This window comes from Cricetulus griseus, assembly GCF_003668045.3.
Source record: "Cricetulus griseus strain 17A/GY chromosome 1 unlocalized genomic scaffold, alternate assembly CriGri-PICRH-1.0 chr1_0, whole genome shotgun sequence".
NCBI lineage: Eukaryota > Metazoa > Chordata > Mammalia > Rodentia > Cricetidae > Cricetulus > Cricetulus griseus.
In genome coordinates, this window is record NW_023276806.1 from 411,140 (window position 1) to 430,326 (window position 19,187).

Below are 19,187 nucleotides of genomic sequence, written 5' to 3' on the forward strand. Positions count from 1 at the left end.
AACCCCCCCCCCCCGGGGCCTGCACCTGCCTGCTTGGGGTAGAAACCCACAGACAAGGAGGAGCTCCCTGAATCTGGAAACACCCCACTCTTCCATCCCTTTCCACTGACTGATCTACAACGAGTGAGGAGACTACCAGGAGAGGCAAGACCATCCAGAGTGGCAGACATTGAATTCCTAGCCCCCACACACCACTGGGTCACAAGAGGAGATAGAGAGACCCCACCTGCACCCACGAGAAGAAGGTATGGGAAGAAGACAGAATAAGATTTCACTCCACAACAGAAAGACCAATATGACACCACCAGAATCTAGGGACTCCAATCCAGCAAGATCTGAAAAGCCCAACACAGAGCATGAAGATGAGATGGACCTCAAAAGTTATCTTGGCAAGATGATAGAGACCTTTAAAAAGGAAACAAGAAAATCCCTTAAAGAAATAGAAGAGAAAGCAAACAAAAAAATTACACGAAATGGAGGAAAAGACAAACCAAAAAGTTCAAGAAATAAACAAATCTCTTAAAGAATCTAAAGAAACCCAAGAAAAAACATCCAAACAAGTGAAGGAAGTTCTTGAAACAGTTCAAAGCATGAAAGCTGAAATAGACACAATAAAGAAAACATAGAATGAGGTGATACTGGAAATGGAAAGGCTGGATAAATGATCAGGAACTAAAGATGTGAGTTTAACCAATAGAATTCAAGAGATGGAAGAGAGAATCTCAGCTATTGAAGACTTGCTAGAGGATATACATTCATCAACCAAAGAAAACCTCAAGTCCAACAAATCCCTAACACAAAATATCCAGGAAATATGGGACACTCTGAAAAGACCAAACCTAAGAATAATAGGTACAGAAGAAGGTGAAGAAATACTGCTCAAAGGTACAGAAAACATATTCAACAAAATCATAGAAGAAAACTTCCCCAACCTACGGAAGGATATGCCTATGAAAGTACAAGAAGCTTACAGGACACCAAACAAACTGGACCACAAAAAGAAGTCCCCCCGACACATACTAATCAAAACACCACGTCTACAGAATAAAGAGAAAATATTAAGAGCAGCAAAGGAAAAAGGCCAAGTAACATATAAAGGCAAACCAATCAGAATCACACCTGACTTCTCAATGGAAACTCTGAAAGCCAGAAGGTCTTGGATAGATACCCTACAAGCATTAAGGGAGCATGGATGTCAACCCAGACTACTGTACCCAGCAAAACTTTAATCACTATAGATGGAGAAAACAAGATATTCCTTGACAAAAACAGATTTAAACAGTACATATCCACAAATCCAGCACTACAGAAGGCTCTGGAAGGAAAACTCCAACCCAACGAACATAACTACACTCACAAAAACACAGGCAATAGATAATCTAATTTTACCAAACACAAAAAGAAACAGGAGGGAAAAATCCACACACAATGACACCACCAACAATAAATCCAAAACAAACAAGAACCAATGAACAATGGACATTAATATCCCTAAATGTCCATGGTCTTAACTTACGCATAAAAAGATATAGTCTAACAGAATGGATACAAAGACAGAATCCATCCTTCTGCTGTTTACAAGAAACACACCTCAACTTCAAAGATAGATGTTACCTCAGAGTAAAAGGATGGGAAAAGATTTTCCAATCAAATGGGCTCAAAAAACAAGCTGGTGTAGCAATCATAATATCTAACAAATTAGACTTTAAACTAAAATCAATCAAAAGAGATGAAGAAGGGTATTTCATACTCATCACAGGAAAAGTCCATCAAGATGAAGTCTCAATCCTGAACATCTATGCCCCAAATACGAAGGCAACCACATTTGTAAAAGAAACATTACTAAAGCTCAAACCACACATAAAACCACACACACTTATAGTAGGAGACTTCAACACCCCCATTTCACCACTAGACAGGACCACCAGACAGAAACTTAACAAAGAAACGAAGTATCTGATAGAAGTTATGAGTCAACTGTGTTTAACATATATCTATAGAACATTCCATCCAAACACAAAAGAATATATCTTCTTCTCAGCGCCACATGGAACCTTCTCAAAAATTGACAACATATTTGGCAGCAAAGCAAACCTCCAGAGTTACAAAAGAATTGAAATAACCCCCTGTATCTTATCAGATCACCATGCATTAAAGATAGAATTCAACAGCAATACGAATTGCAGAAAACCTACATTTGCGTGGAAAATGAATAACACCCAATCACACCATTCCTGGGTTGAAGAAGAAATAAAAAAAGAAATTAAAGACTTCCTAGAATTTAATGAGAATGTAGACACAACATACCCAAACTTATGGGACAATCTGAAAGCAGTGCTTCTGAAAGAGGAAAGTTCATAGCACTAAGTGCCCACATGAAGAAACTGGAGGAAAGTCACATTAGAGAATTGACAGAACATCTGAAAGCTTTACAACAAAAAGAAGCAAACTCACCAAGGAGGAGTAGACGCCAGGAAATAATCAACTTGAGAGCCGAAATCAACAAAGTAGAAACTAGGAAAACAGTACAAAGAATCAATGAAACAAAGAGTTGGTTCTTTGAGAAGATCAACAAGATAGACAAACCTCTATCCAAACTAACCAAACGGACGGCAGACAGAGAGAGCATGCTAATTAACAAATTCAGAAACGAAAAGGGGGATATAACAATGGACACTGAGGAAATCCAGAGAATCATCAGGTCATACTTTGATTTCCAATACAAAATTGGAAAATCTAAAGGAAATGGACAGCTTTCTGGATAAATATCACTTACCAAAATTAAACCAAGATCAGATAAACAGTTTAAAACGACATATAACCCCTAATGAAATAGAAGAGATCATCAAAAGCCTCCCAACCAAAAAAAGCCCAGGGCCAGATGGCTTCACTGCAGAATTCTACCAGAAATTTAAACGAGAGCTAATTCCAGCACTCCTCAAACTGTTCCGCACAATAGAAGCAGATGGGATATTGCCAAACTCTTTCTACGAGGCTACAATCACTTTGATACCCAAGCCACACAAAGATATGACTAGGAAAGAGAACTACAGACCAATATCCGTCATGAACATCGATGCTAAAATACTCAATAAAATATTGGCGAACCGAATCCAAGAACATATCAGATCAAGTAGGCTTCATGCAAGGGATGCAAGGATGGTTCAACATATGAAAATCCATCAATGTAATCCACCATATAAACTAACTGAAAAAGAAAAACCACATGATCATCTCACTAGAGGCTGAAAAAGCCTTTGACAAAACCAAACATCCCTTCATGATAAAGATCTTGGAGAGAACAGGAATAATAGGAACATATCTAAACATATAAACGTAATATACACCAAACCAATAGCCAACATCAAACTAAATGGAGAGAAACTCAAAGCATTTCCTCTAAAATCAGGAACAAGACAAGGCTGACCACTCTCTCCATATCTCCTCAATATTGTACTTGAAGTTCTAGCTAGAGCAATAAGACAAGAACAGGGGATCAAAGGGATACAAATTGGAAAAGACAAAGTCAAACTTTCACTATTTGCAGATGACCCGAAAAACTCTACCAGGGAACTCCTACGTCTGATAAACAACTTCATCAAGGTAGCACGATACAAAATTAACTTAAAGAAATCGGTAGCCCTATTATATACAGATGATAAATCCAATGAGAAAGAAATCAGGGAAACATCACTTTTCACAATATCCACAAGCAACATAAAATATCTTGGGGTAACACTAACCAAAAAAGTGAAAGACCTGTACAATAAGAACTTTGAGACTTTAAAGAAAGAAATTAAAGAAGATACCAGAAAATGGAAAGATCTCCCATGCTCTTGGATAGGTAGAATTAACATAGTAAAAATGGCAATCCTGCCAAAAGCAATCTACAGATTCAATGCAATCCCCATCAAAATCCCAACACAGTTTTTCACAGACATTGAAAGAACAATACTCAACTTTGTATGGAAAAATAAAAAACCCAGGACAGCCAAAGCAACTCTTTACAATAAAGGATCTTCTGGAGCCAGCCATCACCATCCCCGACTTCAAGCTCTACTATAGAGCCACAGTTCTGAAAACAGCTTGGTATTGGCACAAAAATAGACAGATAGACCAATGGAATCAAATTGAAAACCCTGATATTGACCCACACACCTACGAACACCTTATTTTTGACAAAGGTGCTAAATCTATACAATGGAAAAAAAGATAGCATCTTCAACAAATGGTGCTGGCACAATTTATTCGGACATGCAGAAGATTGCAGATAGATCCATACCTGTCACCATGCAGAAAACTTAAGTGCAAATGGATCAAAGATCTCACCATTAGTCCAGCCACACTGAATCTTCTAGCAGAGAAAGTGGGAATTACCCTTGAACAAATTGGCACAGGAGACCGCTTCCTGAACATTACACCAGTAGCACAGACCTTGAGGTCTGCAATTAATAAATGGAACCTCCTGTAACTGAGAAGCTTCTGCAAGGCAAAGGAAACAGTCAGTAAGACGAAACGACCAACCACAGAATTAGAAAAGATGTTCACTGATCCCACATCTGACAGAGGACTGATTTCCAAAGTATATAAGGAGCTCAAGAAGCTAGCCACCAAAACACCAAACAATGAAATTAAAAAGTGGGGTGCAGAACTAAATAGAGAATTCTCAACAGAGGAATGTGAAATGGCTGAAAGACACTTAAGAAAGTATTCAAAATCATTGGCCATCAGAGAAATGCAACTCAAAACAACTCTGAGATACCACCTCACACCTGTCAGAATGGCTAAGTCAAAAATACCAATGACAATCTATGCTGGAGAGGATGTGGAGAAAAAGGAACACTCCTCCATTGCTGGTGGGAGTGCGAACTTGTAAGACCACTCTGGAAATCAGTATGGCGGTTGCTCAGAAAAATGGGAATCAGTCTACCTCAAGATCCAGCCATTCCTCTCTTGGGTATATACCCAAATAGTGCATGTTCATACAACAAGGACATATGTTCAACCATGTTCATAGCAGCATTGTTTGTAATAGCCAGAACCTGGAAGCAACCTAGATGCCCCTCAACTGAAGAATGGATTGAGAAAATGTGGTACATTTATACAATGGAGTACTACTCAGCAGAAAAAAGCAATGGAATCTTGAAATTCGCAGGCAAATGGATGGAACTAGAAGAAACCATCCTGAGTGAGGTAACCCAGTCACAAAAAGACAAACATGGTATGTACTCACTCATATATGAATTTTAGACATAGAGCAAAGGACTACCAGCCTATAATCCTCTTCACCAAAGAAACTAGGAAACATGAAGGACTCTAAGGGATAAATCGTTCCCAGGAATGGGAAGTGACACAAACTCCTGAGCTAATTGGGAGTATGAGGGTAGGGGAGAGGGAGCTGTCACCATAAGACCAAGAGAAGAGGAGTGGAGGAGAGGAAATGGAGGAGCAGAAATAAAGTTGGGGGAAGAATAGAGGAGAGAGAGCAAGATGAGATACCATATCAGAGGGAGCCATTATAGGTCCAAGGAGAGATCTGGCACTAGGGAGATTTCCAGAGGTCTTCAAGGATGACACGAACTGTCAGTCTAGGCAATGATGGGGAGAATATCCTAAATGCCCTTCCCCTATAATGAGACTGATGACTACTGTTTATGCCATCCTAAAGCCCTCATCCAGTGGCTGATGGAAGCAGAGGAGACACCCACAGATATACATTGAATTGAACTCTAGAACCTAGATGCAGACAGGGAGGAATGAAGATTAAAGGGTTCTGTACCAGGTTGGAAAAACCCACAGGAACAGTTGGCCTGAACAAGGGAGAGCACATCGACCCCAAATGCTGTCTGGAAGGCCAGTACAAGACTGATCCAGATCCCTGAACATGGATGTCAATAAGGAGGCCTCTGCACTCCAGGGAGCCCCTGGTAGTGGATTAGTATTTTTCCCTGGTGCAAGAAGAGACTTTGAGAGCCCATCCCACGTGAAGGGATACACTCTGGCCCTGGACACATGGGGAAGGGCCCAGGCCCAATACAGGAAGATTTATAGGACACTGCAGAGCCCCTGTTGAGGGCCCTACCCTGCCTGGGGAGTGGTGGGTGGATGGGGTGGGGGGTAGGTTGGGGGTGGGGGAGGAGGGATAGGGGTGAGGGTAGGGAGAGGGAGAAGGGACTTACATGTGAAACAAGCTTGTTCCCTAACTTGAACTAATTAAAAAAAAAAAAAAAGAAAAGAAAAGAAAAGAATTGAAGAAATGGACACTTTGGTCAAAACAAAATGTTAATTATAAGAAAATCCAGGTAGAAAACATCCAGGAAATCTGGGACATCATGAAAAGACCAAATTGAAGAATAATAGGAATAGCAGAAGGAAAAGAAAACCAGGTCTAAGGCACAGAAAATATTAAAAAACTAATCATAGAAGAAAATTTTCCCGATCTACAAAAGGAGGTGCCCATGAAGGTACAAGAAGGATACAGAACACCAAATAGACTGGTCCAGAAAAGAAATTCCCAGAATCACAGAGTAATCAAAGCACTAAATACATGGAACAAAGAATCTTAAGAGCTGCAAGGGAAAAAGATCAAATATATATAAAAGCAGACCTATTAGAATAACACCTGACTTTTCAATGGAGACTGTAAAAGCCAGAAAGGCCTGGAGAATTGTCCTACAAACTCTGATAGAACACAGATTTTGGCCTAGAGAATTAGAGCATGCAAAGATTTTTATCACATCAGATAAAGACATTCCATGATAAAATCAAATTTAAGCAGTGTCTATTTAGAAATTCAGCCCTATAAAAGACACTAGAAGGAAAACCTCAAAGTGAATAATCTAACCATATTCAAGAAAACACAAATAATAAATATTAGACCAGCAAATTAAAAAGGTGGGGGCACACTTTGACAACAAAATGGGGGAATCAAGAAACACTGCTCATTGATAATACATCAATGGACTCAATTCCAGAGAAAAACAACGAGGGATTAAAAAAACACAGTCTGTCTTTCTGCTTCATGCCTAAAGCACACCTTACCATTAAGGATATACATCCCCTCAGGGTAGAAGGATAGAAAAAGATATTCCAAGGAAACTGGTGCACCTGTTTTAATATCTGATGAATTAGACATCAAACCAAAACTAATCAGAAGTGATAGGGAAGGACATCAAAGAAAAAAAAATCCACCAAAAAGATATTATAATTGCTAACATCTATACTTCAAACACAAAGGAACCATCTTAGTTAGGGTTTCTATTGCTGTGGTGAAACACTGTGACCAAAAAAACAAGTTGGGGAGGAAAAGGTTTATTTCTCTTATATTTTCACAATGCTGTTCATCACTGAAAGAAGTTAGAACAGGAACTCAAACATGGCAGGATCCTGGAGGTAGGAGCTGATGCAGAGGCCATGGAGGAGTTTTTCTTGGCTTGTTTCCTCTGGCTTGCCCAATCTGCTTTCTTATACAATCCAGGATCATCAGACCAGGCATGGCACCACCCACCAATGGTTGGGCCCTCATCTACTGATCACCAATTGAGAAAATACCTTACAGGGGGGTCTAATGGAGGCATTTACTCAACTGAGGTTCCTTACTCCCTGATGACTCTAGCTTGTGTCAAGTTGAAACACAAAACCAGTAAATACAGAACTCAAGTTCATGAAAGAAACACTACTACAGCTTAAATCACATAGTGACTCTCATACAGTGATAGTGAGTAACTTCAATATACCTTTCTCTCCAAATCAATTAACAGCTCGTCTAGACAAAACTAAAGAGAAATGCTGGCACTAAGTGATATCACAAACCAGTTTGACTTAATAGATATGTACAGGACATTTCACCCAAACAAAAAAATGTTCATTCCAAAACTGAGCACTCAGACACAAAGGAAGTCTCAGCAGAAACAAGAAAATTGAAATAACACCCTGCATCCTATCTGACCACCAAGGATTAAAGCTGGATATCAACAACAGAAACAACAGAAAGTTTACAATTGCATGTAAGCTGAACAATTCTCTACTGAATTAAAAATAGGTCAAGATGGAAATTAAGAAAGGCATTAAAAACTTTCTATAATCAAATGAAAATAAAAACACAACCTACCCAAACCTATGGGACACAATGAAGGCAATTCTACGAGGCAAGTTCATAGCACTAAGTCCAAATTGATCAGACCTCAACATAAACCCAGCCACACTGAACTTATTAGAAGAAAAAGTAGGAAATACCCTTGAACGAATTAGTACAGGAGACCGATTCCTGAACATAACACCAGTAGCACAGACACTGAGAACAACAATTAATAAATGGGACCTGCTGAAACTGAGAAGCTTCTGTAAGGCAAAGGACACAGTCAAAAAGACAAAATGACAGCCCACGGATTGGGAAAAGATATTCACCAACCCCACATCTGACAGAGGCTGATCTCCAAAATTTACAAAGAACTCATGAAGCTAGTCTCCAAAACACCAAATAATCCAATTAAAAAGTGGGGTACAGAACTAAATAGATAATCCTCAATAGAGGAATCTAAAATGGCTGAAAAACACATAAAGTGTTCAACATCCTTAGCCATCCGGGAAAAAGTGCAAATCAAAACAACTCTGAGATACCATCTTATTCCTGTTAGAATGGCTAAAATCAAAAACACCAATGACAGTTTATGCTGGAGAGGATGTGGAGAAAGGGGAACACTCCTTCACTGCTGGTGGGAGTGCCAACTAGTACAGCCACTTTGGAAATCAGTAATTCCTGAAATGGCAATTCCTCAGGAAAATGGGAATGAGTCTACCACAAGATCCAGCAATTCCACTCTTAGGCATATACCCAAAAGAAGCACATTCATACAAGGACATCTGTTCAACCATGTTCATAGCAGCACTATTTGTAATAGCCAGAACCTGGAAGCAACCTAGATGCCCCTCAACTGAAGAATGGAAAGAAAATGTGTTACATTTACACAATGGAGTACTACTCAGTGGAGAAAAAAACAAAAACAAAAACAATGGAATCTTAAAATTTGCAGGAAAATGGATGGAACTAGAAGAAACCATTCTGAGTGAGGTAACCCAGTCACAAAAAGACAAACATGGTATGTACTCACTTATATGTGAATTTTAGTATAAAGGATTACCAGCTTACAATCCACACTACCAGAGAAGCTAGTAAACAAGGGGGACCCTAAGATAGACATACATAGTCCCCTGGAGAAGGAGAAAGGGACAAGATCTTCTGAGCAAATTGGGCACACGGACGGGGAAGGGGTGAGGGAGAGGGAACTAGGAGAATGAGAAGGGGAGAATAGGAGAAGAGGAGGGGTGAGGAAGACATGATGGGGCAAGGGGGTTGAATTGAGGGAAGAACAGAAGAGAGCAAGATAAGAGATAATATAATAGAGGGAGATATTATAGGTTTAAAGAGAAATCAGGCACTAGGGAAATGTGTGGAGAGCTACAAACATGACACAACTAATAATGTAAGCAACAGAGGAGAGGGTAGTTTAAATGCCCTCTCCTGATAATGAGATTGATAACTAATTCATATGACATTGTATAGCCTTCATCCAACAGCTGGTAGAAGTAGAAGCAGACACCCACAGGTAAACCTTTAACTGAACTGGAATCCAGTTGCAGACAAGGAGAATTGATGAGCAAAGGGGTCCACACCAGGCTGGTGAAACCCACAGAAACAGCTGACCTGAACAAGGGAGAGCTCTTGATCCCCAGACTGATAGCTGGGAAACCAGCATGGGACTGATCCAGACCTCCTGAATGGGTGTCAGTGAGTAGACCTGGGAAATCTATGGGACCTCTTGTAGTGGATCAGTACTTATCCCTAGCATAGGAATGGACTTTGGGAGCCCATCCCACATGGAGGGATACTCCCTGAGCCTAGACATAAGTGGGTTGGCTTAGGCCCTATCCCAAAGAATAAGACAGACTTTGAAGACCCCCTATGGATGGCCTCACCTTCCCTTAGGAGCAGAAAGGGTATGGGATAGGTAGTGTGTTAGTTGGGGGGGCAGGGGAAGAGGGGAGAGAAACGGACCTGGGATTGACAAGTAAAATAATTTTCTTTCTAAGTAAAAAAAAAAGAAAAACAAAAAAACGAAACAAAAACCCCCAGAAAGATGTTATACTAGCAACTTAATAACACACCTAAGAGCTCTAGAAAAAGAAAAAAAGAATAATACCCAGATGGAATAGATGGCAAGAAATGAAATTAGGGCTGAAATAAAAAAAAACAACAAAACATCAATGAAACAAAGAATTGGTCCTTTGAGGAGAGAAGATCCAAATTAACTAATTAGAGACTTAACAGATACTGAAGAATGCAAAGAATCATATGGGAATACTTTAAATACTGTATACCATCAAATTGGAAAATCTAAGAGAAACAGACAATTTTATTGTTATATCCCACTTGCCAAAGTTGTCAAGATCAGATAAGCAATTTAAACAGATCTATAATCCCTACTCAAATAGAAGCAGTAAAATTTCCCAACCAAAAGAAATAGAGGGTCTGAAGGTGTTAGTGCAAATTTCTACCAAATTTTCAAAGGCTTAACATCAATACTCCTTGAATTATTTCACAAAATAGAAACAAAAGAAACATTGCCCGATTCTTTTTTGAGGTTACAATTGCTGATAGCTCAATCACTTAAAGACCTAAAGAAGAGAGAATTAAGGACCAATCTCCCTTATGAGCATTGCTGCAAAAATTCTCAATAAAATTCTTGCAAGCCAAATCCAAGAACACATCAAAAATTGTTCACCAGGATTAAATAGTGAAGCAGGAAAGGGTAAACATATGTAAATCAATAAATGTAATCAACCATACAAATAAACTGAAAGACAAAAAGTACACGATCATCTCATATGATGCAGAAAAGGTCTTGGACAAAATACAACGCCACTTCATGATAAAAGTCTCAGAGAGTTTAAAGGATACAAGGTACATAGTGCAACAAAACACAGGCAATTTACAGAAAGTCCATATACAACAACTACTTAAACATAGAGAAATTAAAAGTATTTCCACTAAAATTAGGAATAAGATAAGGTTGTCCACTCTCTTCACATGTATTCTAGATAATATTGAAGTCTTAGCTAGAGCAATAAAACAGCTAAATGAGATCAGGCGATACAAACTGAAAAGGAAGAAAAGATAACTTTTCTTGCAGATGAAATGATTGTATACATTAAGTGGTGCTAATGCTTTCACTGGGGAGCTCCTAAGGCAAAGCAGCTGGGTACAAAATTAACTCACAAAAATCAGTAACTTACAAATGACAAATAGAATAAGAAAGAAATCAAGAAAACAACACCTTTTACAATAGCCTCAAACAATATAAAGTATCTTGGGGGTAAATATAGCCAAGCAAGTGAAAGACTTGCATGATAAAAAAATTCAAGTCTCTGAAGAAAGAAGTTGAATAAAACATCAGAGGATGGAAAGATCTTCCATGCTTGTGGATTGGCAGGATTGACATATTAAAAATGTCCATTCTGCTAAAAGCAATTTACAGATTCAATGCAATCCCATCAAAATTCAAACACAATTCTTCATAGAAATTGAAAGGACAATATTCAGCCTTACCCGGAAATTCAAAAACCCAGGATAGCTGAAACACTCTGAATGATAAAAGAACTGCTGGCGGTATCACCATCCCAGATCCCAAATTTTACTACAGAGCTATAAAAATAGTTAAAAGTGAAAGCATGGTATTGGCACAAGAACAGACATGTTGATAGATGGAATAGAACTGAAGATCTAAACATATATTCACACATCTTTGGACACTTGGTTTTTGATAAAGAAGCTAGAAATATACAATGGGAAAAAGAGAACACCTTCAATAGAGCTGCTAGTCAAATTGAATAGCATGTAAATAAAACGATACTAATCACACTGCACAAAACTCAATTCCAAATGTACCAAAAGACCTCAACATAAGGCCAGATACACTGAATCTTATAGAAGAAAAAGTAAGGAATAAGCTTGAACTCACTGGCACAAAAAAAGTCTTACTGAAGAAAACATCAACAACATAGGCACTATGAGAAACAATAAATGGAACCTTGCAAAACTGAAAAGCATCTGTGTGGCAAAGAACATAATCATTCTGACAAAGCAGCAGGCTACATAATGGGAAAAGATTTTTACCAACTATATGTTGGATATATTTAAAAAAAAAACTCAAAATACTGGACATCAAGAAATTAAGTGACCCAATTAAAAAACAGGGTACAGATCTAAACAGAGAATTTCTAAACAGAAAAACTCAAATGGCTGAGAAGAACTTGAAGTGTTTAATATTCTTAGTCATCAGGAAAACACAAATCAAAATTACTTTGAGATTTCATCTAATACTAGTGAGAATGGCCAAGAACAATAAAACAAAAGACAGATTATGCTGGCAAGGACATGGAGGGAGGGGGACACTCATCTATCTCTAGAGGAAGTGCAAAACTGTACAGCCAGTATAGAAACTGGTGCAGTGGTTCATTAGACAGATGGCAATTGATCTATTTTAAGATCCAAGTATACCACTCTTGGGCACATACCCAAAGGAAGTTTTTTCCTACTACACAGACACTTTCTCAACCATGTTCATTGCTGCTCTATTAATTAATAGCAGAAATTGTAAACAATCTAAATGCCCAGTCACATACAAACAGACAAAAAAGTGTGGTGCATTTAAACACTGGAATATTACTCAGAAGTTTAAAAAGTTAAGTCATTAGAGACCGAGGCAGCTTGCACAGGGTCTGCACCAGTCCCTCTACATATATATTATGGCTTCCAGTTTAGTGTTTTTATGGGACTCTTGAGTGTGCAAACAAGAAAGTATCTGATTCTTGTGTCTTTTGTTTGTCTTTTTCTTTATGTTTGTTTGTCTTGTCCAACTCCAATTAGTTTTTTTTTTATTATAATACATTATATTTTATTCCTTAGAAACCCCTCTGATTTGTTTTCAAATGAGAGACACAAAGGGAATAGAGATTAAAAGACTAGTGGGCAGGGATAGATCTAGCAAGGAAGGGTAAATAAACTAGTTATGGAGCCAGATTCACCAAATCTAATAAAAGAGAAAGTGGGGAATAGTCTTGAACTCTTTGACACAGGAAAAGACTGTTGGCAAAAATCTTTTTCCATTCTATAGCTTTCTGCTTTGTCTGAATGATGGTGTCCTTTGTAATATAAAAGATTTCAAGTCTTACAAAGTTCCACTTATTAATTTTTGTTCTTTGTGCGTATGCTCTTAGTGTTCTGTTTAGAAAGTCTTTTCCAGTGTCAAAAAATTGAAGACTATTTCACACTTTCTATTTCTCCACAAATACCTGTCCTACTTTACCAGTGTGGAAACCAAGGCTCAAAGGAGGGACTCTCCTGCAAAGAATAGAAGGGACTGTCCTGAGATGGAATAGAAACATAACATAGCAGGAACTTCCTACAATATATACATATATGAAGACAAAATAAATAAAATCACCAAATAACCAGGGAGAGAGATCCCCAACTAGACATTTCTCATATATAAATAAAGCTTCAAGTACCAGGGATGGGTTAGATCTAATGGAGTTGCTGGCCAAGGGGAACCCATAAGAATACCCAAACCACCTGGGTTATTGTCAGTACTATTGGTGGCTCTCCACAAACTGATGATAAGACCCTGTTGCTGAAGACAACACCTACACAATGCATTAAACATGGAGAAGCTGAGCCTCCATCCCTATGTTTTAGCAGTTTTAGTACATGAAGTTACTTTGCACAGTATCAAAAGAGAAATGTAAATGGCAACCTAGCCACAAACACTTTGATCTATTATGGTGCCCAGCCTACAAGATATGCTAGTGCAATGGTGGCACAAAGCTTGTGGTAATAACCAACCAAAATCTGAGACTAGATAAGCCAGGGACATAAGGTAAAACCAAATACTACTATTTTAAAACAAAACAAAAAGTAGCAACAAAATGACTTCTAATGTTGTTCTGCTGTACTCAAAGATCAGTGCCAAGCTTAGCCATCACCAGAGAAGCTTCCTTCTGCAGCAAAAGGAACAAATACAGAGACCCACATGGCCAGACATGCAGAAAGTGAGAGACCCTGGAATACTCAGTCATAAATGGAGTCTCTTCATCAAATCCTTCCCCTTGGGGCTCAGGGAACCCTGAGGAAGAGGAGGTAAAAAGAGTATAAGAGCCAGAAGGGATGGAGAGCAAGGAATCAAAGCTTTCTAGACACAACAGTACATGAATTCACAAAAGACTGAGGCAAAATGCACAGGATCTGCACATGTCTACAGAAGATGGGGTCCTAGAGCTAAAAACAAACAAACAAAAAAAGTAGACATATACACATCCCTAACTCAGAAGCTGTTTCCAGTGGATAGCCACTTGAAAACGGAAACTTAGTTTTCTCCACAAGGGCTTCCCTGGGGGAAACAACACTTCTAAGGGTAGACTCTGTGCTCAGCAGTAGATTGCTAACACAAAATAAACTCAATGGTATCTGGAGGTTCTTTGTCTCATAATGTTAAGACAGGACATTGCTTTGTTTTTCGACATAACATATCCTTTGCATATATATTATGGCTTCCAATTTTGGGTTTCTATGGGATTCCTAGGTGTGGGGATATGTGTGTCTCTGCAACTATAAGTGTTTCTTATATTTTTCTTTGACTCTTTTTCTTTCTTGGTTGTTTTGCCATATTCCTATTTATTTGTTTATCTTATTACTATTCCTTAGATACCTTTTGTTTTCTAAGAAAAGAAAGGATGTGGATCTGGGTGTGAGTGGAAGCGGCAAGGAACTGGGAGGAGTGGGAGAGAGAAAACCTTAATCAGAATATATTATATGAAAAAAAATCTATTTTCAATAAAAGAAGGAAAAAGAGCAACAATACCTTTCTAAAAGAAACATTACTTCTCTGGAAGAAGCTGCTATTAAGAGTAAAAATATAACAAATGTGGAGCTACAATTTCAGGTTTTTTCTTATTGTTTTTGTTTTTTTTATATTTAAAATTAAAATATAGTTACATGATTTTGCTCTTTCTTCTCTCCAAACCTTCCCACATAACCCTCCTTGCTCTCTCAAATACCCATATGTATTATATATAAATATTCTAAATATATAAATGCAACCTGCTCAGTTCATATCAAGTTACTTGTGTGTGTATGATTTTAGGGATGACCACTTGGTATTGGACAACTATTTTGGGGCTCTTTACCAAGGGAGACTATTTCTCTTAAGTGAAATGCTGGGAGCAGAAGTAATTAGATTTTATAATGATATATCTATTCAGTACCTGAATAGTTGATTGTTGTCATCAAGGTTTTCCGATCCCCATCTACCTTTGATATCTTCAATCACATGATTTTTAAGAAATTTTCTCAATAGTTGAACAGTCTGTTGTCTTGTAACTTCAGGACCAAAATTACTATTACTTCTTAATAGATCATAAAGCCAATCAACTGCTTCTCCTGCAGTGAAACAATTGCTATATTTTTTTAAATGTTGTCTATGTTTTCTTAAAGGCATTCCTACTCGAAAAGATGTGGTTACTTCATTCCACTGTGAAGAGAAGAAAAATACTGTTCAAAAAATTATAGCAAAAACTGAAATATCATTGACCTGGGTATATAACCAGCTCTGGGCGAGTTTGGGCTATATGAGGCCCTATCTCAAAATAAACAAAAAGAATAAAGAAAATCATTAGACAAAGAAAATTCTTTATTTCTCAGCTGATTATACTGTAAAAATTCTTGAAGAAATCATCTTACTTGTGCTACATAAAATCTTATATCTAACTGATTTATTATTAATTCTGGTGCCAAAATAATACTTTCTTGTAATAGGATCTTTTAATATATATATATATATATATATATATATATATATATATATATATATTCATTGGGTATTCCACATACTTAGAGAACTCCGAAATGAAAAGAACTGTATTGTCTCTTAGTCCTTGATAAAGCATTTACTATGCTTTTTTAACTTTAACATTAATAATATGCTTTATATTCATTACTTAACTGTAAATCTCACAGTCTTATGAAGTTACTATTATCTCATTTTTCATATAAGGAAAAAGCAGCACAGATTGATAACTTTACCAAGATCATATATCTAAATCATGGTTCTCAACTTTCCTAATTCTGTGACCCTTTAATACAGTTCCTCTTGATGAATTCTAACCATAAAACTATTTCATTGCTACTTCATAACTGTAATTTGCTACTGTAGTGAATTATAATGTAAACATATGATAAGCAGGATATCTGATATGTGACCCCCAAAGGGGTCACAACCCATAGGTTGAGAACCACTGATCTAAATGATTAACATAAACATTCAAATTCAGGTTTAAGTGGGCCTGGTGATGCAGGCCTGCAATTTCAGAGGCTGAGGCATGAGGTGTACTATGTTCAGGTCCTAGATGGGCTACAGAGTGAGTTAAAACCCAGCCTGAACTACTTAGTGAAACCCTAGCCCCAAATTAAAAGTAGAACCAATACCATAGGTTCTTATCACAAAATAAAACCCAAACAAACAATAGCAATAAAAGATCAGGCTTAACCAACTCTGTCTAGAATCTGTAATTGATTATCATATTAGCCAAATAAAACTTCTGGCATGGAACAGTTATAATGTCAAAATGCTTTTAATGCCAGGTATTTAGCATAGTATTTCTTATGAAGGAAAATAAAATGCTGGGGATCTCTGAATTCAAGGTCAGCCTGGTCTGCATCATGAGTACCAAGACAGCCAGGACCACATAGATAGACCTATCTTAAAATAAATGAATAAATAAATAAATAAACAAACAACTGAATCCTTATAATGAACACAGAATATGTTAAAGTGACAAATTAGTAAAAATAAATTCATTGCACATTTAATGAACCTGTGCATTTAAAAACCACTTTCTGAGCTACCCTCAATCAGTCAAATGTTTAGATTTGAGGCATTAACACTAGAATGTAAAGGTGGTGGTATAGAATAAACACATCATGCTTTAATAGAAAAGAGTCATATGTTAGAAATCAGATCATTAACCTGATTTATGAGACTATTAATTATATTACTACTGTGTCATATGTCTGACACTGGTATCACAACACTGAACTTACTGTTGAAAACAGTAACTGCATTTCTTTTCTTCCCTCACCTCTCCATTGCTTACACTCAAGAAACTTTATTGAACTGCTTTACTACCCATTGTCCTGAGTACATAATAGTAAAGTGACATGAGACTCTTCACTCAAAGACATCACAGAATAGTTTTGAAATGCAGTGGATTTATAAGGCTCCCGAGTGAAACATGTAGTATTTGTTTAAGCTTTCCTTCTTTTTCATTTATCTTTGTTCTTCTCTGTACCTCCATATCCTTATACTATTACTTACCTTGTAGTAATAAAAAAAGAATTTATGTAATGACTTGGTGATTTTTTTTAAGTGTACTTGTATTACTTTCATCTAAGATAGTAAATTCTAATGTGGCAAGACTATGTCATTAAGGTACCTTTCAGCATTAAATTCCATCCTTTATATTGATAAACATGACCACAAACAACTTGTTGAGTAGTAGAATGCCATGCGGGGGGGGGGGGGGGGATGGGCATTTTCTAGTACTTCCGCTTATCATTTATGTGTCTTCAGGAGAGTCCCTTCTTTGAGCCTAGGTTTCCACACTGATGAAGTAGGACAAGTATTTGTGAGAGGATAACTTACTTAGTATTCTATAGACTACCACACACTCTCATTTATAATATATTTTCAGAGAACTTCTTAAAGTGGGTATGTATTACAGACCCATTGTACCAATGTGGAAACTGAGGTTTGGTGAACCTCTTAATGTCACATAACCAGAACCCTAATCCTAACCCTAACCCTCTGTAGGATAAAAAATGCAAATGCACAGTCCTGGTGACTACCGTCAGTGGTTTCTAAAAGTATTCCAGGTTTAGTTAACAGTCCTTTCCTCGTACCACTCAGCATATATATGCCAAAACAAATTTTATAGAGCCAACATGACAAATGGTAATACCTGGGCTTCCAATTTGAAACTTTAATTTCTAATTCTTAATAGTTGTATGAGAATAAGGGAAAGGAAGACACCTAAGGAGCTGCTGTCCCTCTGAGTCAGAAAGTGATGCAGCTTTGCGGTAAAGCACTTTGGATCTGAAGCTGAGAGACCAGAATGGAGAGCAACTCAAAAGGAGTTTCCCTCAGTACCTTTCTCAGAAATCTAGGCGCCTTCGGAATACCAGTCCCTGACTCATCAAGAATCCAAGAGCTCCGAGTCCCCTGAAGTCCCTCGTACACCCAGATCCCCAGGATCTCCCCCCGCCCCCCCAGGAAACCTAGGTTCCTGGTCCCTGTCCTGCAGCAGCTCGTCTATGCTCTTACCAGCTTGGTGGCCCGGTAAGGCCCCAGAGGAGCACCGCGATCCTCCATGCTGTCAGTGCCTGGCAGAGTCCATGGAGCTGGCGGAAACCGTGGCTAGAACACAGCCCGGTGTCGGAGTCGGAACAACTGCCGCGCCGCTGATTTGAATATCTCGGAGCGAAGCCGATTGGTGGTGCCATCGAGTCACGTGACGTCGTAACGCCTACCAGGGGGCGTGGCGGGGGAGGAGGTGCTCTGAGGCTCAGCCTGTGTTTGTGTAGGTGGTACAGCGTTTGTCAGGTCAGTTACTGTGTTGCTTACGAGAACTGTCCACACTCGACCAAAGGGATTGTGTACTTCACGCACAGCCCAGTAGCAAAACGATCCCCCTTCCTCATTCTAGGGCTCTTCAGCTTCACTAGTCAAACCAGGCGGGGCTTTATCGGAACACTGCACCGGAAAGGCTGCCTCTGAGTGTGTGGCTTTCCTTTCAACTTCCCTCCCTGTCTTTCTCAATCACACCTCAGTGAGAGGCATGGTTAGGGTCTAAGTGAAATAATGGTCAGCTCCAATTCGTCTTATTCCATGACTGGTACAGAGCATAAGCAAATCTTTCGATAAAAATCGTCTTCCTTAAGAAAACCGACCGCGATGTCCTTAGAAGACCCTGGCTGTGCTTAAATCATGACAACACACTTAAACCATTACTGGGATCTTTAAACATATCAGCAACAACAATCATTTGTCAAATGACAAAACTAAGGTGAAATAAGAGAT

At 38.3% G+C, this 19,187-nt stretch overlaps 1 protein-coding gene across 5 annotated transcripts in view; it reads right to left on the bottom strand.

Annotated features, from left to right (window-relative positions):
* Depdc1 (DEP domain containing 1) overlaps nt 1-18,587 on the bottom strand; it is a 40,301-nt gene extending 21,714 nt beyond the window's left edge. For 3 of the 5 annotated variants that reach the window (XM_027395217.2, XM_027395215.2, XM_027395214.2), the window contains exons 1-2: nt 18,432-18,587; nt 15,319-15,584 (exon numbers count right to left, since the gene is read on the bottom strand). In XM_027395217.2, coding sequence (XP_027251018.1) covers nt 15,319-15,584; nt 18,432-18,479 — 314 coding nt within the window. In that variant the 5' untranslated portion in view covers nt 18,480-18,587. Of the gene's footprint in view, nt 1-15,318; nt 15,605-18,431 lie in introns of all 5 variants that reach the window. The other 2 variants (XM_035451025.1, XM_027395216.2) reach the window with 2 other exon arrangements.
* Nucleotides 18,588-19,187: the final 600 nt, after the last annotated feature.